This window comes from Megascapheus bottae, chromosome 7 (genome assembly GCF_031878675.1).
Source record: "Megascapheus bottae isolate mThoBot1 chromosome 7, mThoBot2.hap1, whole genome shotgun sequence".
Lineage (NCBI taxonomy): Eukaryota > Metazoa > Chordata > Mammalia > Rodentia > Geomyidae > Megascapheus > Megascapheus bottae.
Window position 1 is genome coordinate 27764855 of NC_143515.1, and position 24425 is coordinate 27789279.

The 24425-nt window shown below is 37.9% G+C and overlaps 1 protein-coding gene across 5 annotated transcripts in view; it reads right to left on the minus strand.

The window, feature by feature from the left end:
- The window catches only part of Ctnna2 (catenin alpha 2), a 1042262-nt gene extending 1018176 nt beyond the window's left edge, over nt 1-24086 (minus strand). For 2 of the 5 annotated variants that reach the window (XM_090336596.1, XM_090336594.1), the window contains exons 1-2: nt 23894-23978; nt 458-539 (exon numbers count right to left, since the gene is read on the minus strand). In XM_090336596.1, coding sequence (XP_090192722.1) covers nt 458-485 — 28 coding nt within the window. In that variant the 5' untranslated portion in view covers nt 486-539; nt 23894-23978. Of the gene's footprint in view, nt 1-457; nt 540-23893 lie in introns of those variants that run through there. The other 3 variants (XM_090336595.1, XM_090336593.1, XM_090336597.1) reach the window with 2 other exon arrangements.
- Nucleotides 24087-24425: the final 339 nt, after the last annotated feature.

A 24425-nucleotide genomic window follows, 5' to 3' on the forward strand; every position in this document is an offset into this window, starting at 1 on the left:
CTTGCCCTTTATATGCCCTGTCAAAGTTTCTTCCTATAATAGTAATATTTGAAAATAAAGCAGGTCCAATTGTGCTGTTTGGGCTAATATTTTCTCACTTCACCAGCAATGTTTATATTCCAGCTGAACAAAAGCCCAGATGAGACCAACATTAAGGACTTGGGCATCTCATTGTCATGGCCTTTCCTTCTTGCTACAAAAGAATGACTTTACCACTTTATCGTTCCTTCTCCTTTGTGCCTGTTCTGACCTTGAAAATTCTGCTGGAATTTATTTCTGACAATAAGTTATTGCTTATTTTTACAAACCTCCATGAACCCAGTCAGAGTGGGTTGTAATCACAACTGTAATCATAACTACTTGGGTAGCAGAGAGAGGATCACAGTTCAAAATCAATATTGGGGGGAAGATACCTAGATTTAATTTCATTCAACAAGGCAGGTGTGGCAGCACATACCTGAGATCTCAGCTAAGAAGAAGGCCATAAGTAGGAGGATCTAGGACTGAGGCCAGCTCCAGGTAAAAACTCAAGACCCTACCTGAAAAATAAATACATGACTGGAGTCATTCCTCAAGAAGTACAGCACTTGCATAGCAAGCACAAGGTGAGCACAAACATCAATACGCCCCACAACAAGTATGATTTTTAATGATATGCAACTAGACAGTAAGAACAAAACTAAAATAATTCACTTTCAAAGAGGCCACATATTAAAATGCTTAGTTTATATACAGTTATCACAATATATTAAAATACATTTTTACAAAAGAATTGCAAAAGCTTCTTTCCTTACTACAGCAGTAGACCACAAAATTTCCTAAGGTATACTTACATTTTTGAAAGCTATATCAGTGGCTTTTTATTGACTGATCTGCTAGAGCATATTAGTTATAAAATGATTAGAGTACTGTTCACAGCCAGGCACTTGTGGCTCATGCCTTTAATCCTATGTATTCATGAGACTGAGACCTGAGGATGGTGGTTCAAAGCCAGCCTGGGCATAAAAGTCCCCATGAGACTCTTATCTCCAATGAACCCTCTAAAATGGTAAGTGATGCTGTGGCTCAGGTGGTATAGTGGTAGCCTTGAGCACAAAGAAGCTCCAGGACAGTGCCCCCAAGTTTGAGGCCTATATAAGAGATGCTATCTTAGCAAACCAGTGAATGACCAGGAATGTTGTTCAATAGGAGAACACTCATCTAGCATGTGCTAAAGCCCTGGGTTCAATCCTTAGCACCCCACCAACTTAAAAGAAGAACTCAGAATAATAGATATTCTTCATCTGAAATCACCCTTAGAAAAATAACAAAAGTTACCCATAAGGCATCTTGGCATAATAAACTAATTTTCTCTATGAAAACTATCAGGAAAAATACCTGGTAAAGAGTGTGCATGCCATGCCAATTTAAATGTTTAGAAATACCTAATATTAGCATAACAATGGTGCAGGAAGTTATATGAACTGGCCCAAGAGTCATAGAAAGCAACAGAAAATCTCTGGGCACAATGGCTCATGCCTGTAATCCTAGTGACTCAGGAGGCTGAGGTCTGAGGATCAAAGTTCAAAGCCAGCCCAGGCACAAAAGGACCTGAGACTCTTATCTCCAATTAACTTCTAGAAAACAGAAACTCTAGGGTAGGACTGTAGCCTTGTGCCTGAAGAGTTCAGGGACATTACCCAGGCCCAGGGGTAAGGTGGTAGCCTTGAGCTGAAGAGCTCAGGGATAGCACCCAGGCCTATTTCAAGCCCCATGACCCAAAAAAAAAAAGCAACTGAAAATCATCCATAGAGCTTTCAACTCACTTATCATTACTCTGTCAACATGTACGCTCACTTCAAAATAGAAATAAATGTGACAAAGGTATTTGCTTATATATTGTTAGAAATAAAGCAGAGCACCTGTGGCAGGAGGCTGAGATCTAAAAATCACCATTTGAAGTTAGTTCAGGCAGGAAAGGTCCAAGAGACTCTTATTTCCAATTAACTATAAAATGTCAGAAGTGGAGTTGTGGCTCAATTGGTAGAGCGCTAGCCTTGAGCAAAAGGGCACAGAGAGAGTGCCCAGGCCCAAAGTTCAAACCACAGTGCTGGCACACACACACACACACACACACACACACACACACACACACACACACGGAAGTAATCTGAATATTTTAAATGCAAATAAATACTACCCATAACTTACAAAAATAAGACAAAAGATGAGTTATTAAGACAGCACAAATAATTTACATCATGTACTTAGTCACGTTGAAACTGCTCATTGCTGAAGCTAAAAGGAAACAGAAGAGTACAAATGGCATGCACTGAAATGATGGCAAAAGAAAGAAATTTACCTTTAGAAAAGTTTCTGGGCTAAGATTGGATCTTCACAACAAATGCAACTAGCAGAGAACTGTGTGAAGGCTGCAGATTCACACTTCCTCTGGAACATCCTGCACACCAGTGATTGAGCAATACTAATCTGGGAATGGCAAACTGGGAGAAGCTTTGTGGCAAAGGGAATTACAGAGGTATCTGGCATGTTGCCATTTGCACGTGGTTTAATGTGTGATTTCCTTTGGGAGCTATTTATTTGTTTGCTGGTTAATGGTAACTTTCTGGCACTATTTTAGAAGGAAAAAGTCTGTTCCTAACTTACTTAGGTGTAGAAATTGTTTTGATAAAGTAACCTACCAGAGAAGCCACATGCTATATACTTCTCTAGGCCTCTGATTCCTTCAAAAACGTGGGTACTATAAAGGTCTTAATTAGATGTAGGTCCATTTAAATCTCAATCTGTACCATAATCATCAAACTTTGAATTCATTAATAAATACACTTCAGTTCATAAAATATAACCTTGTGATTAAGAAAAATTATGCAAGTCTGTTCAATAAAATAACTCATTAAAAATCAGCATTTCTTCTTCTTTATCTCAAACAATAATTAGACTGAGAATAAAGGTCTATGACCTGGAACTTGTCTAGCATATGTAAGAATCTGAATTCAATCCACAACAAAACACACACGCATGCATACACACACACACACACACACACACACACACACACACACACACACACACATTCTGAACGCTGGTGGTTCATGCCTATAATCAAGAAACTGGGATCTGAGATTGTGGTTCAAAGATAGCCTGGGCACGATTCTTTTGGTGTGATTGCTCAATATCTTTCTGTACGTTAGCTTAATGTATTATAGTCCATAACCATCCACGAGTCTGTCCTCATGACAAAGAAACATGCAATCTGGTTTTGTATATGCAATCACAATTGTGCATTTCTATTTCCTCTTCTTCACTGCTATCTTGTTCAATCCATCACGCATCTCCTTCTACTTTCTCCTAACACTTCAGGTTCCCTTTGTTTTTCCATGTTGAGCCAGTCTCTTTCACTTCTTCACTGATCGTTTTGTAAGCAACACAGATGAGTGTCCCTAGGTCACTCCTCCTGTGGCTCCGACTCTGCTTCGTGTCCTTCGGCTTTCTTAATGAACTGAAATTCATCATCCTCATCTGAGGATTCCATGGGGGCATAGTCTGGCTTCTTTTTTTCATATATTTTTATTGTAATTAATAGAAGGGTTATAGTACATTCACCAGATAGAAGGTGCATTACTTCAGAAACATTGATACCCTTTCTCATGTCTTGGTCCCCATTTTCCTCCCCCCACCCCCATTCCTCATCTTGTTTTCCTCCCTTCCCTATCCAATTTCAAATAACCAAATGCGCATATATACATTATATCAGATAACAAGGTGAAACACTGTAACAATTTGAGATAACCAAGGGACAGCAAAAGAGATGACAGATAACACAGTACATTAAGGACAACAATTACTCATTATATGGCCTTGGTTTCTATATCCTGGAGGTCATTTCATTTAGCATCATTCTATATGGCCTTATGTATTTAGGTTTTGTTCTATGGTAAATCTCTGCTAGGAGAGCCAAGGTTTCTACTGATGATGACAAATGAGGGAAACTACTGAGCCTAAGTTCCTTTGAGTCTGGCTTACTTCACTTAATATGATTTTTTCTAAGTCTTTCCATTTCCTTACAAATGAGGCTATGTCATTTGTTCTGACAGAAGCACAGAATTCCATTGTGTATAAATACCATATCTTGATCTTCTCATCAACTTAGGGGTATCTGGTTTGGTTCCATATCTTTGCTCTGGTAAATAGTGCTGCAATGAACATCATTGTTCTAGTGAATTTAGTATGTCCTTGTTTCTGGACAATTGGGTAAATGCCAAGTAGTGGAATTGCTGGATCATAGGGGAGCTCTGTGTTTAGTCTTTTGAGGCACTGCCATAGTGCTTTCCATAGTGGTTGAACAAGTTTACACTCCCACCAGCAGTGTAGAAGTGATTCCTCCTGGCCACATTCCCTCCAGCATCTGTTTTTAGACTTCTTGTTCATGGCCATTCTAACTAGAGTGAGGTGGAAAAGGGAAAGAGGAAGTGAAACTTTCCCTCTTTGCAGATGACATGATTCTGTATTTAAAGAACCCTACAGACTCCACTCCCAAGCTGCTTGAGCTGATTGAAAACTTTGGCAAGGTAACAGGGTATAAAATTAACCCTCAAAAGTCAACTAACTGCCTTACTATATGCCAACAAAATGAGAGGAACGAGGCAATAATCAGGAAAGCAACTCATTTTGCAATAACCTCAAAGAAAATAAAGTACCTAGGAATTAACTAAGAATGTAAATGATCTTTTTGATGAAAACTTTAAAACCCTGGAAAAGGAAATTAAAGCATAACTATGGAAATGGAAAAACCTATGCTCCTGGATTGGAAAAAGTAATACCGTGAAAATGGCAATCTTGCCAAGGGCTATCTACAAATTCAATGCACTACTCATCAATATCCCAATGTCATTCTTTAAAGAAACAGAAAAGGCAATCCAAAATTTCACGTGGAATAATAAAAGACCCCGTATAGTTTGAAAAAAAAAAGATAGCCTGGACAGAAGAGTCCTTGAGACACTTATTGACAACCATTAGAAAACTGGAAATAAGACCTCTGGCTCAAAGTGATCAAGGGTTATCCTTCAGCAAAAAGAGCTCAGGCACAGCTCCCAGGCCCTGAGTTCAAGCCCCATGATCAACACACATGCACATGTACATGCAAACATGCACCCACACGCACAACTAGAATAATAGTTTTAAGCTTGTTTAGGATATACTAAAATTGGTAATTTTCAAACACATGAAAATGTGTATAGAGTTCATGTCTTAATGTACTTAAAATGAATGTTTTCTGAATTACTCCTGTATTTATCAATCGCACGATCATATCTAGAATATGTATATATACATATATATACACACAGATATATATATAATATATATGTAGTAAGGGAGTACTTAGATGACAAAAAGCTTATTCCTGCTCGAAATACATTTACCGTTAAGAGTGCAGATTTCCTGGGGAAGAATGAGCTAGAACAACAAGCACAATAATGCCTAAAAGGGAATACAGAAGTGAGTAGGAGAGTGAGATAGAATCTTTATTAGCCTCAAATCCACCAAGGACAGGAGGTTGCATTCAGATGGACCTAAAAGGTCATGTGGAAGGTCTTGGCTGTCAGCAGAAAATTAGCCAAAAAGTCAATAAAGGAGAGAAAAGGGTATGTTCTCAGAGCAATACTGTACTAGTCAGGAAGACAGTTCCCTTAGGTGAACATCAGAATGTCTTCTTTTGGAATATGGTTTTATGCTAAGGCATTGGAGATATAATTTGGTAGTGGCAGGACATTGAATGATTATTCATGGAGAAAGATTAGTACAAGGAAAATTAATCTCACTCAACTGTTTCAAGATTAAGAAATATAACACCAGAAAATGATAGTCAAGAACAGAGGGAGAAAAATAAGGGTAAAAGAAAGAATATATTCTTTTCCAAAACAGTACAGAATTAAGTAGCAGCCTGGAAGCAGACAGTTCAAAAACATGTCATCAAAGAGCAGCAAAAGAAAAGGAGTTTATAAAGTCCATATATCAAGAACAGTCAATGATGATGACAGAAAAATCAATCAGTTAACCCTAAGGAATGTCAGGAAGGAAAATTTAAAAGTATTGAAGTACATTCCATGAGTCCCTCCATGATAATCAGGAAAGTGTAATTGTACAAAAATAGTTATCTTGCAAAGTAATTAAAGCATAATGTATATCTGGGACAAAGTCAAGTGGGTATTCCCACTAACTGTTCTAAACTCTAAGTGGTCAGAAGATGCCTAAAAGCTTATCAGACAATCACATGAAGTCACTCCCTTAGTGCCTAAAGAGAATTATTCTCTGGGGATAGAGTCCAGAATATAATTTTATTTCTTGAAACCAAAGAAGCTAAAAGGATAATATAGTTTATCATTAATCCTTGTTCTCTCAAAATAACTGGGACAGATTGGTCAGCTCAGTGTCTTCAATCACACAATGCTATGGTGGTACTGGTTTGATTTTGGAAGAGTCATATTTAAAATCCAATATGTATGGCACATTTCTTAATTTAAAAAACTCCTTATAAACTAGTCAGATTATTTTACATTTGGAAGGTTAATAAGGTAATGTGTATTTATATAATTTAAGTATTCATGTAATCTTTACCAATCAAATAAAACCTCTGTGTGCATGCTCTGTGAGACTCTTTGCATATCTTGCCTATCTTGTAAATCAGACCAGTGTTCCTATATATCCTGCTATGTGTTGTTACTGAAAGCATTATAAAAGGTACTCAAGAAGACCGTTTCTGTTGCTATGGAAATACCATTTAATTTCCTAATTAGTAGATATATAAATGCATAACCATACAAGTTGATTATTTCTAAAGCTGGGTTACTAAGTCTACTGGTCTCCAAACACCTTATGTTTGCAATATCTTAATTCAAAGTAAAAATTGAGAACTTAACCTGCCTATGCTATTGTTGACTTGGTCTACACAAGAAAAATGAGAGTGAAACAAAAAACATGTTACTTATTATTCCTCTTAAAACATTTACCAAAGGGCTGGGAGTTTGGCCTACTGGTACAGTTCTTGCCTAACATGCACAAAGACCTGGGTTCGATTCCTCAGTACCATATACATAGGGGAAAAAAAAGCTGGAGGTGCTGCTGTGGTAAAGCCCTAGCCTTGAGAAAGCCCAAGGACAGTGCTCAGGCCCTGAGTTCAAGCCCCAGGACTAGCAAAAAAAAATTACCAAGAGTGTATTTACTTCTTTACTTAATTCTCAAAAGAATTTCTTTAGGACTTGATGCACTTGCCCAACAAGTACAAGGACTTGAGTTCAAAATCCACTAATGCAAGAAAAGGGAGAGATTTTTGAAATCATAATTTTTCTCATGAGTACAATGTATAATAAGTGATTATAATGATGAGGATAAATTTTAGCAATGTAATTGCTACTTAAATAGTGAAATATAACCATCTTCTCTTCTCCTCTCCATTGTTACATGAGTGCTATAGTTTGAATTTGGAAGTGATTCAAAGCCCATAAATTGAAGAGTTGAGCAGTAGCCTGTGGCGTTATTGGGAGGTGGCGATAGACATTGAGCCTAGAGGAAGAATGTTAAGTCAATGGGGCTGTGCCCTTGCAACTGTGACTCCTTCTGTTGCTCTTCTATTTTATGCCATGGCTCTTCAGCCAATATGACATTACAGTCTCCTCTACCTGTTTTCTCACCATGATATACCAACAGGCCCCAAACTGCAAGTCCATGTCTATAGATTGAAACTGAAACCGTGAGACAAAATAAACCTTTCATCATTAAATGTGATTATCACACTGATCTTTATCAGTGTCAAAGAAGTGACTATCATACTGGGCTTTGCAAAAAAAAATAATAAAGATGAAAAATTATAAAGATGGAGTGCAAAGTTTTTCTAAAGCTAAAATTTTGAAACCTATTACTTTAAACTTACTCTAGGAAACAAATTCATTATTTTTCTACTTAAAGCAAGGCCAACGAGTTTATTAGCATCCAGACCTGCTCAATAATTTTAGAAACACACATTTCCATCTTGTTTCTTCATAGTCACTTTTTAAATCAGTAAGATCTGATTTCTTAGGTAAACAGTAGTTGAAGCTACTTTGGCAAAGATTAACATAGGCTCCATTTCTTGCTTAACAAGTGCAGTGAACTCTCATTAGTCTTTAGCCTCCCTGATCTCTAAGCTGCTTCTTTTCCTCCTGGAAACGAAAAGAAAAAAAAAAACTTGGAAAAAAGAAGAAAAAACCTATCAACCAATAGACCTTTGCAGTTTCCTTCTCCACAGGTCACAAGTCAGTCTGTGTACTAGAAACTAGAACTGGTTTAATAATGACTCGCATTTCCTCTACAGTGATAAAGTATCTGTTTGAACAGCACTAGTAAAATTCTATTCATTTTTCTGGAGATGTAGGTATACTGTTAATGAGGAGACAGTGTTTTTCTCTTAAGGAAAATGTACTTTGCACAGAGTGAATAAGTTCACATGAGTTATAGTTTCCTTTAGCAAGCTTCACTTATAAAATCTTACCCAAGCCAATACTCAATTCAAGCAGTAAGATTAATATAACTGGAAGGAAAACACTGCTGGTTTAAGTATTATAAACCAAGATGAACACACCTAACACCCCCTCCTTCCTCAGAAAGCCTTGTAAGTAGACCATGAATTGATTGAGGGCCAGTGTTGGCTGCCTCTGTTTCCTTTTGATCTCCTCATCACCAACTAAGTACCTGACCCTGTCAAATCCAGACTGTTGAAATTCCAGCACAACAGCTACTGAGGAGACTGAGACTGAAGCCATTCCTAACCCTTCCTTTGGCCCTGTTGACTGTCAGGTCACAGAGAGGACGCAGTGAAAGCAAAGAACAGTTGCAGATTTGATCTCATAATTGTCCTTTCATTGCTTCTGGATGTGATGTGCTGCATAAGAATATGAACCAGAAGCTCAAAGAAAAAGCAATAAATAAATACACTGATATGATTCCTTTCATTTGTTCCCATCTATTTTTTTCCATCTTTGTTCTTTCCCTGAACATTGGAACTCATAATCAGGTAGATCCCACACTTGTCACAGTGCTTTCTGTTACTAGTTAGAGGACTTCATTTACTTCTGTGTTTTGAATTATCAACTCTATCTTTGATCCAAAGTTTCTAATTCAAATACCAGCAATTCAGAAATCCAGACCTCATTCACAAGTGTCTACTGAATATTTGCAGCTAAAGGTCCTACAAGTGCTTTCAATTTAACATCCAAACCAACCATCCGTGTAATTCCAAACTCTTTCAAACCAGAAAGACAAACGATAATCAAAGATTCCCTTGTATCTCTTGGCTCCAAATCTCTTATATCCAAATGGTTCCTGAAAATCACTCCTGTTTTCTCCTTCCCTCCCATCTCATCTGGCATTATTAGAATTCTCAATGATAATTTTACTTTCATACTTCTTGATCTGGAAAGTGATTTGTTCATTTGACTATATGGGAAAGTTGACTATGTTCTTCAAGTTTTCACTCAAATGTGAATCATTTAACATTTTACTATATAGTTCAAGTTAGAACACACCATCACAGCTATCGTTCACGCTGTATATACTTCTAACCCATGCCCTCTGTCCTTTAGTTGTGTGTTTATAGCCTTTGTGTATCATTAGATGTTCTAAGTTGGTAACCATAACTCAACTCATCTTACTATCTCAAGAATGCCTTTCCTACATCAGGCTAGAAGAAAATTTATTTTACAGGTGTATTATGGGTATATGTGAGCAAAAAGTTAAGTACAATCTTCAAAGAGAAATAATCCCTATTGTAGTGAGAAGAATTGAGCGTCGATTTTATCCTATAAAATATATTAAATTTAAGTTACTCATAAAAATATACGTGATTTCAAAATATGACATGGTATGATGCATGCTTTACAAATGGACAAATTAAAGAGCAAATAATTATTTGGTTCAATAGCTTTAAAACATTTGCAGATGTAATTTATTTAGATTCATAATTTTAAATTGCACCTTACAGTGAGGTTTCAATTTACACACACTATATACAACCCTCACCTTAATCTAATTTCACAATTTTTATCATCATAAAACAAAACTCATATCCTCTGGCATCTGTTCTCTATCACTGCCTTTAATAACCAGTAGTTTATTTATTGTCTACATAGAATGAGATTGACTATTCTGGACAATTTTAAGAAGCAGGGTCTTACAATATGCGACAACTTATATCTATTTTATGTAATAAAATGTTTTAAAGGTTATCTATACATTCTCAGGAATATTTTTCTCATAATCCTATTTATGGCTGAATGGTATCCCACTGTACAGATATACCATATTTTGTTCAATCTTTTCTTCTGACAGACATCAGTTCTTTCGCTTTTGATTGTCATACTGGGTAATGTTGCTCTGAATATAAATTTACAGTGTTTTATGGGCATATGCTTTTTTCCTCTCTTAAATATATACCAGAAAGAACTTTTTTCTTTCTTTTTAAATTTAATTTTATTTTGCTATGTAGGTGATGCATAGAGGGGTTACTGTTACATAAGTAAGGTAAGAACTTTTTTGTTTAAGGAAATATAAAACTATTTTCCAATGTGGCTTCACTCTTACTTTCCCTTCTAGTAAGGTAAAAGGAATCCAGTTACTGTGAATTTGACTTTCATCATAATTTTGACTTACAATCAATTATCAATAGTGTTTACCATATTTTAATGTGCTTATTTTTAACCTTGTGTTCAGGTATACAGGTATCCTTTTTGTACCTAATCGAGTACTTCACTTTTTTTTTTTTTTTTGCCAGTCCTGGGCTTGAGCTCAGGGCCTGAGCACTGTCCTTGGACATTCTCAGGGCTAGAGTTCTATCACTTGAGCCTCAGCACCACTTCTGGCTTTTTCTATGTATGTGGTACCGGGGAATCGAACCCGGGTCTTCATGCATGCTAGGCAAGCACTGTACCACTAGGCCAAACTCCCAGCCCAAGTACTTAGCTTATTAAAAATAATTTTGCCAGTCATGGAGCTTGAACTCAGGGTCTAAGCACTGTCCTTGGGCTTTCTCAAGGCTAGAGATCTGCCACTTGAGCCACAGCACCATTTCTGGCTTTTTCTATGTATGTAGTACTGAGGAATTGAACCTGGGTCTTTGTGGATGCTAGGCAAGCACTTTACCACTAGGCCAAAGTCCAAGCCCTACTTAGCTTTTTCTTGCAGCATTTTTAATATTAATTTCTAATACTTTTTTTTTTATTTGGGAGACTAGTCTTATGGTCTTTTTACTTCATTAAAGTAGTTATTCAAGGTACAAGTGTCTTTAATTACAATGAAATCAACTTGTCTGTTTTTGTTTTTATTTTTGTTTTCCTTTCATGCTTGTGCCTATGATATTGCATTGAAGAAACCATTGGCTAGGCCAAAATCACTATAATTTATAGTTATGTTTCCTTCACAAAGTTTTGTAGAAGAAAAATTCATGTCTGCCATCCCCTTCAGATATTAGTTGTTATGAAGTAGGAAAGTTAGTGATGGGATTCCATTATTTTCCATGTAAACCATTCATGGTTTCACATCCTTTATTTAAAAAGACAATGCATGTCATTTCCCAATGCCTCACACTTGTAATTCTAGCTACTTTGAAGTTGAGATTAGGGTTAACATAAGGCACACATGCAAAACCTCTCAAATAGTAGCTATACAAAGTGGTGTGTGACCACCATAACAGCCTGTCATTCTATCTACATAGGAGACTTAAAACTGACAGGGATGTAGTTACAAGCCCAGCCTAACAGAAAACATCTACAAGACTGCAAGATTTCTTCTTAGTGTAAAAGGATGGCCATGGAGACCCATGTAAGTCATACCACCTACAGCAGGAAGGGAATAATTAGGAGGACTGAGGTTTGGATATACATTCTATTCACAAAATAACCAATGTTAAGTAGTTCTGAAGGCATGGCTAATGAGTGCAGCACCTGTCAATCAAATCAGAGTCTACCTTCAAACACCACCACCACCTCCACAAAGACTATTGTTATTTTTTCCCTCATTGAATTATTTTGTCATTTCTGCTGAAATATCAACCGACCATAAATATTTGGTCTTATTTCTGTAGGTCCAATTCTATACCATGGATCTATATCTTGATTACTATATTTTATAGTAGTAAGTTTTAAACAGACATTTGCAGCTGGGTGCAGTGGCTTACACCTATAATCCTACCTACTCAGAAGGCTGAGATCTGAGGATCAAGGTTCAAAGCCAGCCCGGGCACAAAAGAATCTGAGACTCTTATCTCCAATTCACCTCTAGAAAATGGGAATTGGGCTTGGCTCAAGGGTAAGGCAGTAGCCTTGAGCTGAAGAGCACAGGGACGGTGCCCAGGCCAAGATCAATCCCCATGACCCACACACACAAAAAAAACCAAAACAAAACAAAAAAAAAAAAAACCTGACATTTATAAGTGTTCTAATTTTGTTCTCTTTTAGAACTGTCTTTATATATTCTAGTGTTACATATGAATTTTAGGATAAGTATATCTATTACAGGAGGGCAAAATGGAACTGAGGATTTTGAAGCAATGTCACTGAATCTGTAAATCAATTTCTGCTTTTTAATTAATTTATTATTTTTTTGCCAGTTCAGGGGCTTGAACTCAGGGCCTGAATACTATCCTTGGGCTTTCTTTAATGCTAGTACTCTACCACTTGAGCCACATCACCACTTCCAGCTTTTTCTATGTATGTGGTACCTAGGAATCGAACCCAGATCTTTGTGCATGCTAAGCAAGCAGTCTACCACTAGGCCTAACTCTCGGCCCTTAATTTTATTTTTTATTTTTATTTTGTCAGTTGTGTGAATTGAACTCAGGGCATGAGTTACCACTTTGAGCCACAGCTCTACCTCCAGTTTTGAATGATTAATTAGATGTAAGAGTCTCAAGGGGATCTTTCTTCCCAGGTTGGTGTTAAACTACAATCCTCAGATCTCAGGCTTCTGTGTAGATAGGATTATAGGTGTGAGCCACTGGTACCCCAGGTCAAGTGCTGGTTTGTATATTAAGAAATTTTCCCATCCATGAATATGAATGTCTTTCTGCTGCAGTTTACTCTGACTTATGTAACATACTTTGTAGTTTTCCATATACAAAGACTTAGACATCTATATGTCAAAAAATGTTTGTACTTTCTTGAATAAATATCAAAATGGCTCATTATTATAATAGAGGACAATAACATTCTGCCTGATGAGACATTTTAATACCACAAAAATCTATTATACTATCTTAAGGTAGATTGTAGGACTAAACTTTGTTCATTAAGAATAAAGCAACCCTTTGGGGCCGGGAGTTTGGCCTAGTGGTAGAGTGCTTGCCTAGCATGCAGGAAGACTTGGGTTCCATTCCTCGGTACCACATACATAGCAAAAAGCCAAAAGTGGTGCTCTGGCTCAAGTGGTAAATCCCTAGCCTTAAGAAAATCCAGGGACAGTGCTCAGGCCCTGAGCCCAAGCCCAGGACTGGCAAAAATAAATAAATAAATAAAAGAGTAAAGCAATCCAGGCACTAGTGGCCCATGCTTATAATCCTAGCTACTCAGGAAGCAGAGGATTGGGATGCAAAGCTATCCCAGGAAGGAAAGTCCATGAGACTCTTATCTCTAATTAAATATAAAAAAAAAAGCCAGAGATGGAATTGTAGCTTAAATAATAGAGATTAGCCTTGAGCCAAATAAATTCAAAGACAGTGCCTAGGCCTCGATTTCAAGATCCAGGATGGGCACAAAAAAATAAAAATTAGAAAAAAAATCAAGTCTGATTTGTATGATAAAGCTTAGACAAGATGAATAAATACAATTCAAAGCAATTAGCCCATTTTCTCAATTTGCATGATCAGTGAAAAGACTTCCTTCAAAATAGCCACTTTTTCTATGATAAAATAGAGAGTGCAAAAACAATACTAAAGTTAAGCTTCTCCTTAGGTTCAAAAAAGAAGGTCTTTGCGCCAGAACAGAGATTAAAAGAAAAGGTTTTTGGTGGTGAGAGATGAACTGGCTATTGTATTATAATTCATATCTTTCTTAAAATGTACTAGATGTGGTTGAAAGTATTGTGTAGCAGAACAGCTTCAGCATGCAAGTGAGCACAAAATTGTATTTCGCATATCAAATATTCAAAGAATAGAGCCATCCTGACCAATTTTAAAAGCTTAGTATTTTGAGCATTATCTTTATCAAGCATATTACTAGTATCACCAAATCATTGTTCATTCAATTCAGCTCTTGGTAAGCAAAGGCATTTCCTGGGACCATGAAGAGTCTCATACAAAATGAATCACTGTGAAGTTCTCAGAAAGTATTTATGTATTTTTTAAGAAAACATAACTGAATTTATGGTCACTATGGACTTGCTTCCCTCCAAAAGAAACTGACAAATACATAGATACTAATACTAAATATATTGATGTATTGGAATTACTATTGAAGAGATTAAAAAATGAAAGCAGTGTTTTGCATGAAAGGGTATCTTGGACACAACATTTCTGATATGAAGAATGCCTCACTCAAATGAACTCTGAGTTAGTACTACACTTGATTTTCAATATAAAATTAGAAAAAAAATCTCTAAGAAAAAAGTTATATTTGCCATCCTTACATAAATTATAACTACAAAAATGTATGTGAGTATATGAACCATGACTCTCTATCTCAACACACAAATAAGTCACACAGATAAGTAAGGAGAACACATAAAAATGGGCAATTATTTGGAGCCAATAAAAGTTTCAACAATATAATTTGATACAAAACGATGCATAAAAGGTAAACAAACAGAATGGTTCCTATATCAACTAAACCTATTGGAAAGTGTAAATGACATATTTCCCAACAATAATAAAAACTACATACATGATAGCAACAAAGAACACACATAAAAAGTTCTTTATATATAAGATAGTTATGATGCAATGAAAAGATTTTTAAAGTCTCTACTTCTGTAATTGTTCTTAAATTAAGTATAATACTGGTGTAAGTAGCAAGAGAGCTGTTTATGAAATTTGATGACCAGATTATTATACTCTTCATTAAAAGGGAAAAAAATAGAAACTTAAGAAGGGAACAAAAATAGAAACTTATCTACTAGATCTTACACTCATACTGCACAATATGGTAATTTTAACAGTACAGCATTTGCTTCAGAATAACAACAAACATCTTTACACTAAGAGACTATCAATAGATATTATAAGTTAAAATCCACTCAAAGAAATCCAAGATACAAAAACATACTAGGTAGAAAAGAGGGGAAAGGGAAAGAAGTAAAGAGTAACAAAATTAATGGGGTCAAAAGGTAAGTAGAGAGGAAGTAAGAGAAGAGAGCAGAGGGAAAGAGAAGAAAAAGGAAGAGGAAGAGGAAGGGAATCTGTAGAAATCATGAAAACAAATTCATATAAAAAGAGGCTTTTTAAAATTACTTGGTAAATCTTTACACATTTAAATTTATCTTGTATTGGCAAAGGCATAAAGAAATGTTTATTTTATGCCTGCTGGATGAAATACAAATTGCTTTTACTATTTTAAGGGTAATTTTGACATTGACTATTAAAATCTAAAGTGCATATATTTTATGATGCAACAATTATAATTCACAGTCTACCCTTTACATTTTACATTAGTACATGTGGACAATACGCTTTTATAAGGATATTTGTCACAACATAGTTTGAAATTGCAAAAGAGCAGAAACAAGCTGAATTTCTATTACATTTGTGGTACAGTCACAGTATAAAATAATTAGTAATGGTGTATATTTTCATTTACCCATAGGACAGTATTTCTAGACTGAATTGAAAGTGAGATATAGAATATCATTTCACATTTAAGTGTATTGTGTGTGGAGGTGTGAATGTGAGATCTGTGTGAGACTGTGAGGGTGTAAGGGAGTGTGTGTGTGTGTGTGTGTGTGTGTGTGTGTGTGTGTGTGTGTATGAATGCTACATAGACATTGGCCACCCACTTTATTGAGACAGATTTCCCATGCTTCCAAAATCAATCTTCTATTCATGACCCATCCCTATTTGAAGGCAAATCAACCCAAATATTTTTCTCTCTGTGGGTATAAAAAGATTCTTCATTCCTATAGATGTAATGTCACACAGAAAATTATGTATAAAAATTTTATTATATAAGGAAATGCATAAATATGTTTACCTAAAAAGTAAGATACAAAATTACATGATCTCAGGTGCTTATAAAAGACATCACAGTTGGATAAAATTGCAGGCACCTGGAAGAGGAAGGCAACAAGCTAGAAATTCACCAAATGTTCACTTGATAGTTGATAGAAATTTGAAAACTTGTACCGTCCTCTGCTGTTGCTACTTTCTAGATCTTCTACCATGTGAAGTATGTCAAGGACAGAACTTGCTCTGTTTTGAACAAAGCATCTCTTGTTTGGGGAATTCTTGAGATACCTCTATGTAAATAATGTTAAAATATTTCTCTACTCTGCATGTCTTGCTTTTTAGTTGCTCACTGAGTAGTCTTCTGGGGAAGTGATTTCCTCACCTTTCCCACTGGTGGGCCATTGATAACATCTCCCAGCTAGGTCAGCTTTGATCCCAATCCCCAGAACAATGCAAAGGTGAATTGAAAGGTATTGATGTGCAGACATCCTCTCCTCCACACTCATTCTTGCCCAAGGCTAGAGTGACTTTTCTCATTCTGTGTCTGTTTATATTTTCTTGACCTATGCCACTATACTGTCAGTACATTGCATTACATACTCTACTGCAGCCTGCCCAGTATTAAATGGCTTAGGCCCATAGATCATAGCCACTGCAAGACTGTCAACTATGAGATCAAATACTATATCTTACTCACTTTGGGGGCTAGGAATGTTGTACCCCCCATCCAAACAAAAAAATCAAATAAGCTGGGTGGCTCACTCCTGTAATTCTAGTTACTCAAGAGGTTGAGATCAGAAAATCACAGTTCAAAGCCAGCCCAGGCATTACAAACCTTTATACTCTTATCTTCAATTAACCACTAAAAACATGGAAGTGGTGTTGTGGCTCAAGGGATAAGGCAGTAGCCTTGAGCTGAAGAGCTCAAGGACAGCACCCAGGCCCAGAGTTCTAGCCCCATGACCAACAACAACAAAAAAAAATCAGTGTTTCAGTAACTTGTAGGAATGCACTTAATGAACAGCTATTATGATCATTTGACTAGAATCTGTTAAGATTTGTTCAAAGACAGATCAAATTCAGAGCTGATTCAGTCAACAAACATTTAGAAAGGAATTACAGTGGGGTCCTGATTGTAGCACAGAAAAACAGGAAAAGGGAAAGTGTGGTTCCTCTCACTGAATCAGTACCTAGAAGGGTTGCAAATACCTAAAGGACTTGGAGAATAATTACTGTTCTGAGCTTCTCATATAACAAGTGAAACAGGAAAAAAATTCTTGCCCCAGGTCCTGATTTCACAGATGGGCAAACTGCAATTGAGTTTGTCTGCCTGGATTCCTGGCCATGGCCAAAAGTGACTTTTGCCTCCTGTCCCAACTCCAAGGACTCCACTGTGCTTGGCACTGCCATTCACTATTTGTATACTTGATGGCTTTAAATTGTTCCCTTGTATCAGGTCTCCCTATCCCTCCAGTTCATGTCCTGGGGTAGGATTTGAATTTCTTCATTCCTCTTGTCTTAGGGTAGACACCCTCTGTCAGTTACTTTTGCTCACAATCCTACCCTAACAAGATTTCAACTTCACTCCCACAGGACCCAGAACACAGTGTCAATCCTCTAAGTCAAATTGTAACAAACACTGACCTTGCTATTCTAACATTCTTTTCTCCCTTTTTGTTGTCAAAACGAAGTTTCCATTCCATTTCTCTATTCCTCCGGGGGTTTTGTCCACCACAGGACTGAGTGAAAGTTCACTCTAGAGAGCTGGGGATCCTAATTCTAGCTGCAGGCTATCATTTATGTCATATTCCCCTAGCTGATGATTGAGAAGATGATCATGTGATCATTGCTGGCCAATACGAAAACAGAAGAGCCTACAAGCACTTGAGACAAAAAGTTTCCTCACTTTTCAGAAAGGGGAATTTCTGAATGATGGTGGGCTTGACAATAAAGAAGCCAACTGTTAACACAGATGGAAGATGGCAGTCAACAAACAGGGTGAAAAGCACACTGAGCAAGCTAAGCACACATCTAACCCCTGAACTACAGATTTTCCATTTCTTGTCACTTTCACAAATCTTTTCAAATGTATTTCTTATCCTCTGCAAACAGTTTCAAAATATTATAATTATTTTATATTATTTTGTTGGTCGTATTTTGTTGAACTCTGGGCATGGGTGCTGTCCCTCAGCTACCACTCTCAGTCACAGTACCACTTCCGATTTTTCTGAGGGTTGATTGGAGATGGTCTTCTGTTCACAGGCTGGCTTTGAACCACAGCCCTCAGATCTCAGCCTCCTGAGTATCTAAGATTACAGGCAGGAGCTACTGGCACCTGGCTCATATATTAATTTTCAAAAGTGCATCTCTAACACACACACAGCACATACACACACAACAGCAGCAGTAGCTTTATTTTCTATTGGAAAGGAGTAAATTTGAAATGGAATTTGACAGATATGTCATTGTTTTTAGTCTAAAACTTTTGTAAGTGAAGGTGTTGTTAATTAAAAGATTTTATACATATGTTTTCATTTCACCCAAGAATTGCATTTCTGGGTCATATAGTAAAAGTACATTTAACATGAAGGGAACTACCAAATTAGTTCACAAAGTCTATCAGCAATTTATGAACATTATAGTTGCTCATATCCCTTGTCAAATTGGGTATTGTCAGTGTTTTCTTTAACAGTTCTAGTGTTCAAATAGAAGTATCACATGATAATGTTAAAGTTTAACTAGTGTGGGAAATCAAAGAGTTAAACAGCCAGGCACAGTGAATACACATGTGATCTTAACCATTCAGGAAGCTGTGATCAAGAGTATCAAGGTTTGAGGCCAGCCTAGACAAACTAAAATAACAAGTTTCCACCAGTAGTTCATGGTTTTGGTAAGGATCAATAAAATGATATCTATATTTACTAGAGATACATAATAATTCCATGAATCTAGTTTACACAACACAGACACAAAATGAAACAAAATTAATTCATTCTGTCTCATCATTACTCTGCCTATGTTAAAGATTGTTACCTTTATAGCATGGGGAATAGAATCATGTTTTCCTGATAATGTTTGTTGTCCTTCTGCCAGAAAAAAATTGTTCTGAAGAACAGTTATCGCTTTATCTACAGATCAAACCACTAAGTTAAAATAAGTAATATCTGTTTTTCTAGCAAAGATCCCTAAAATCAGACATAATAGAATGGAACTATCACTTTATTTTTTTATAATGTGTCTACAGAAAGAAGAGATATGAAGAATGAATATTTGTGGTCAAGGCAGAATTGACCTTGGAAATGAAAGATTAACTATAGGAAAATAAAAATGCTTAATATTAAAAAGAAAAAGAAAAACCTGTTGCTTTGACATAAAACTGATTAGGTGTGATATATCTGCAAATATTCTGATATTATTATGTTAGGTTTAGAAATGTATTTCTATTTATAACTAATATATAACTTAAGACAATATTCACAAGACCAATTTTTGGATGAAAGACTTCAATTCCCATCAATTATGCTGTTGGATAAATACTATATGGAGAATATTTTGAAAATACTTTATGAACCTCAACTGAAACTAAGGTGTATGAACAGCTGCAGTCAATACCCACATGTCACCCCATCTTGAGCAGATATTTAGCTTGATCAGTGAAAGCTTCCAGACGATCATACCTTCTGTTATTACCATGTTAGTTTCCCAATAAAACATCTGAAAGCATAACCTATTTGAGATCAATATTACCCTGAACCAATTTTTTAAAAAGGAGATTTGGTATTTAAAAGCCAACATTAAAGTAAAAATTAAAGTCCCTGGAAATAAAATTAGCGTAACAAGCTCTTACTTCCTGTGTATGAAAATAAAATAGTATTTATTCTCCAAGGTACAGTGCTAGAATATCTATGGGAAAAGGAAAAACAAGAAAGAGTTGTAGCAATCATAATATTGTCCTACAGAGGTCAAGTATTCCCTCAGCCTGGAAATATAAGGAACAAACATGAAGAAGTACATTGAAGATCTTTACAGTGATCTTTACAGATCTCAATGTATATGTCTTGCAATGGGGTTTCAGATGTGACAAAAAGATAAAGCACATCCCTTCATCCCACACTACAACAGGTTCTAGGATCGGAGTGATAGTATAGGACTCCTTAGCATACTAACTCTTACGTGCTCATCAAATATTCCAATAAATAAGAAGTTTTCTTGATAATGCTCTAAAACACCCCAGGCTTCCTTCTCCACCCCTGGCTTTTCTGAGGCTGTGGAATCCACATGAACCTTCCCCCTTGCATCTCTACACCAACTCCATCACTACTACTAAATACAATAGTTCCCTGATTATATACATATCTGTACCAGTCAGAATTTTTCTAATACTTTCTTCTTCTTCTTCTGTCATTCTAGTAAATAATCATATACCATCTTGAAATGTTCATAACTATGTTCTCTTAATTATAATACTGCTTACACAATACAGGTTTTGTTTGCACCAAATACTATGCTAAACATGCCTAACCTTCAAAGAAAAATATGAATCAGACAGACTGTGATTCGCATTTTATAGATGAGGAAAAAAGACTGAAACGGTACAGAAGGGCACAGGGCCCCTAAACAGAAAAGCATGCATTCACAGACAAAACTGTCTCCATACATCTTGCTCCTTGTCAACATGAGGTATGACCTCATGCAAATATCTGTTACCTTACACTATAACTGTGAGCTAAGGCTCAAGACTGTTTTCCACTTCTTTCTCTTTCCTCCAAGACCTCATTCTACTTAACACAGCCTTGTCCATGTGCTAGGAGCTCTGAAGGAGGGTGATATAAAACATGTGTTCAGAATATGTCCTTATGACAGTACATAGACATTCTATTATTCTTTATTTGTATCATGCCTTCTTATATCTATAGTCAACTAAGTGGAGAAACTCAAGAAATGAAAATCTTAAAGGAAATCAGTCTGTATGTGTAAATGAGTTTAATTCTCAGGGTAGAAAGCTGCTATTTAAAACCATTCATTTGACATTTGGTTTCAGTTTAGTAATTTTATTCACCTTCCTTAAAATACTGTGGCAAACTAATGTTCAATTTCTAGTTCTCTAATAAATTTATTTTTAAACTAAGTGTCAGAAAGAAATATCATGAATGACTTTCTTTCTATATAGTAAGTATAAACTAAAAACTGGAGCATGCACTCTTACTACGTTGTGCAAATGAAGTGCAAGTGAATGAATGAATGAATGAATGAATAAATAAATAAATAAATAAAACAAGCAAGCTGGGTGTTTTCTTCCCCTGGTCATAACTGTGAAGTCCCACAAAGAAAGAATAGAGAGGATGATAGGGAGAAAAAACAGCTCCAGGTAAATTAAGATGAAATTAATTTATTCCCTATACAATTCACACCCTTCACTATATTCTGGGGGAGGCGGCGGTGGGAGGACACCACCAACCATCACAAGCAACAACAATAACAATAGACACACATCTGTAAGTCCACTGCTCAGTACTGCAACCATTCAAAGACCATCCAGGCTCGACCACAACTCTGTATGAGGATGTAAATAACTACTAATTCCACCAAGCTTCTACCACATGGCCAGAGACTCAGCCAAACCATTAATGGGATTGCAATCCTCTACAAAGAGTTAAAGGGGAAGACTTCCATCACCTCTAAAAGTGCACACTTCCTCATCCCCGATGTAGATGACAAGTGTGTCGGCACTTCATCAGACTTGCACTCTACCTCTTAAGAAGACAATGCTCTCCATCACAACTTCTACTTTCCCCACTTATAAAATGTAAACTGCTGTATTACAGTCCTAGCATGTGATCATTTAAGTGAAAAGAATGAAAATCAATAACTTGTTCCACAGTATAGCTTTTTACTGGAAACTTCAATAGTAAATCTAATTTTTAATGTGCCTCTGTGGATATATATATATATATTCTTTAAGACAAAAACTCAGATGTTGCATAGAAATACTAACATCTGGATTTAACATTTTTAGAACACTATAAATAGAACAAAACAGAATAATCATTGTTACCGATTTAAATGGATGACTCCTTCTGATATAACCAGTATATAGAACCAGCGTTAATGTCCTTCCATGAATAAACTTTTTAGCATAAATGGTTGCAAAAGGGAGAGATGCTCTGTGTGTGTGTGTGTGTGGAGAGAGAGAAAGAGAGAAGAGAGAGAGAGAGAGAGAGAGAGAGAGAGAGAGAGAGAGAGAGAGAGAGAGAGAAAGGGAGAGAGAGAGAGAGAGTCATTGTGGCATGTAAACTAAAGAAATCAGTGTAAAACACTGCAGTTTCCGGAAATAAGTGATACAAAAGCAACTGAAATTAAAAATTTTTAAATTGCTAACCATGATCCCTGGAAGTAATTCAACTTTTTTTTTTTTCTGAGTGCAAGCCAGGGGCAAACAGAACCACACAGTAAATCTTTCTTCAAACATCTTCAAGATTTCTAGGAGGTGGAAGATATCAGGGTATCTGTTAAAGACTCTGAGACACCTAATGCTACCCAAGTGATACATTTTACAAGCCTGCAGACCATCTAACCATTATAGGTGTCCTTTAGAAGTTAACCCATGAAGAACCAAACTGTACCACTTCCAGCTCTCTGCTTTCTATTTTCCCCAAACCAGTCTACTTCGGTGTTTTCTCTGCTGAGTCAAACATTCCATAAATAATGTTGTGGTGCACAAGCATTAAAGTTTAGAGAGTTTCTGCCTCTGAAGTAGGTAGTGACAGGACCAAGGACACAGGGTTCAATTCCCAACTAAATATTAGGCGGGTGGTTTGAAAATGTCCATTCAAACAGGCCTACGTGAGTGGGGCGGGGGGGGGGGGGAGAAGAATCGAAGCTTACACTGCCAACACCCTTCCTCTCCCCTCCCTTCTTTCTCTCTTGTTCTCTTCCTCGCTTCTGTTTCCTTGTGGTTTCTCATGGAGACGACAATCACAGCAGAGAAAGCTGAATTACTGTGACACGCACTGGGAATATGTAATTCCCAGAAAGGAATTAAAAAAGAAAGAAGGGAAGAAAGAAAAAAATAAATAAAGACGCTGCTGGTGAGGGAGGGGGTGCTGGCACCATGTCTAAGTGACAACCCTCCCTGCCCCCACCCTGTACAGCACAAATCTGTAGATTCCTCCCGGGACCCTCTTCCTCTCAGTTCCTGCTACTCTATCCCACTTGACCCTTTATCCTGGTGATCCAGAGACCTGCAGGGCATCCATGGTGCAAGAGTGTCTCTCTGGGCATGCAAGCCCAATTTTTCTGGAAGCCCCCCCTGAATCCGGACAGTTGTAGCAGGCAAGAGGATGCTCTCCCTCTCTCTCTCCTCTCACCCTCCCACCTGGGGAAGGGGTAAAGACCAGGGAGGCAGGGAAAAGATGAGCATGAAAGGAAAGGGATGCCAAGGGCTGAGCTGGCCCGAGAGGGTCTGGAGGGAAGAAAGAAAGGGTGGGAAGGAAGTGTCGGGCTGGGAGGGAGGAAGAAAAGGGATGAAAGAAAGGCTGGAAGGGAGAAAGGAGGGGAGAGGAGAGAGGGATGTTGGGAAGGATGCGGGAGGGAGCATGGGGAGCGGGGAGGGAGGGGAGGATGGAGAGGATGGGAGGGAGGGGGGAAAGAAGGAGGGAGGGAGGGAGGCAAGGAGGGAGGCTGGCGAGGATGGAGGATGCTCTGCCCCGGACTCACCTCGGTGGGTCGGTGGGAGTTTCTCTCCTCCTCTTTCTCGCTGGTTCCCAGCAGCGGAGTGCTGATCGGGGAGAGGGGAGAAGGGGGGAGAGACTGGAGAGGTAGCCGGCCGGGTTGGCGAGGGCAGCTGGCTGCAGCCGCCTCTGGCCGAGGTGCGGTGCTTGTCGGCTCTGTCCGCCCGCCCGCCCGGGTCTCCGCCTCACACCGGGCTGCCAGCGAAGCCGCTCCCCCCTCCCCCGCCCGCCCCGCGTCCTGCCCAGGCGCGCCACGAGCGGCAGCGGGCCTGACTCGCCGCTAGGGGAGGCAGGCTCAGTGCGCAGGCGCGGCCGCTCGCGGGCTGGCGCGGCCCGGCGCGGCCCTCCGGGCTGGGCTAGGCTGGTGGGGGTGTAGGCGGCCTGAGGGGGACCCTGGCGGAGGGTTGGTGAAGGGAGAGGATGAGAGGGAGGGAAGGGAGGAGGCGCGCGACCTGGAGGCGCCCAAGGGGCGGGGTCCGGAGAGGCGGGGCCGGAGGGGCGGGGCCGGTTCTGGGGCT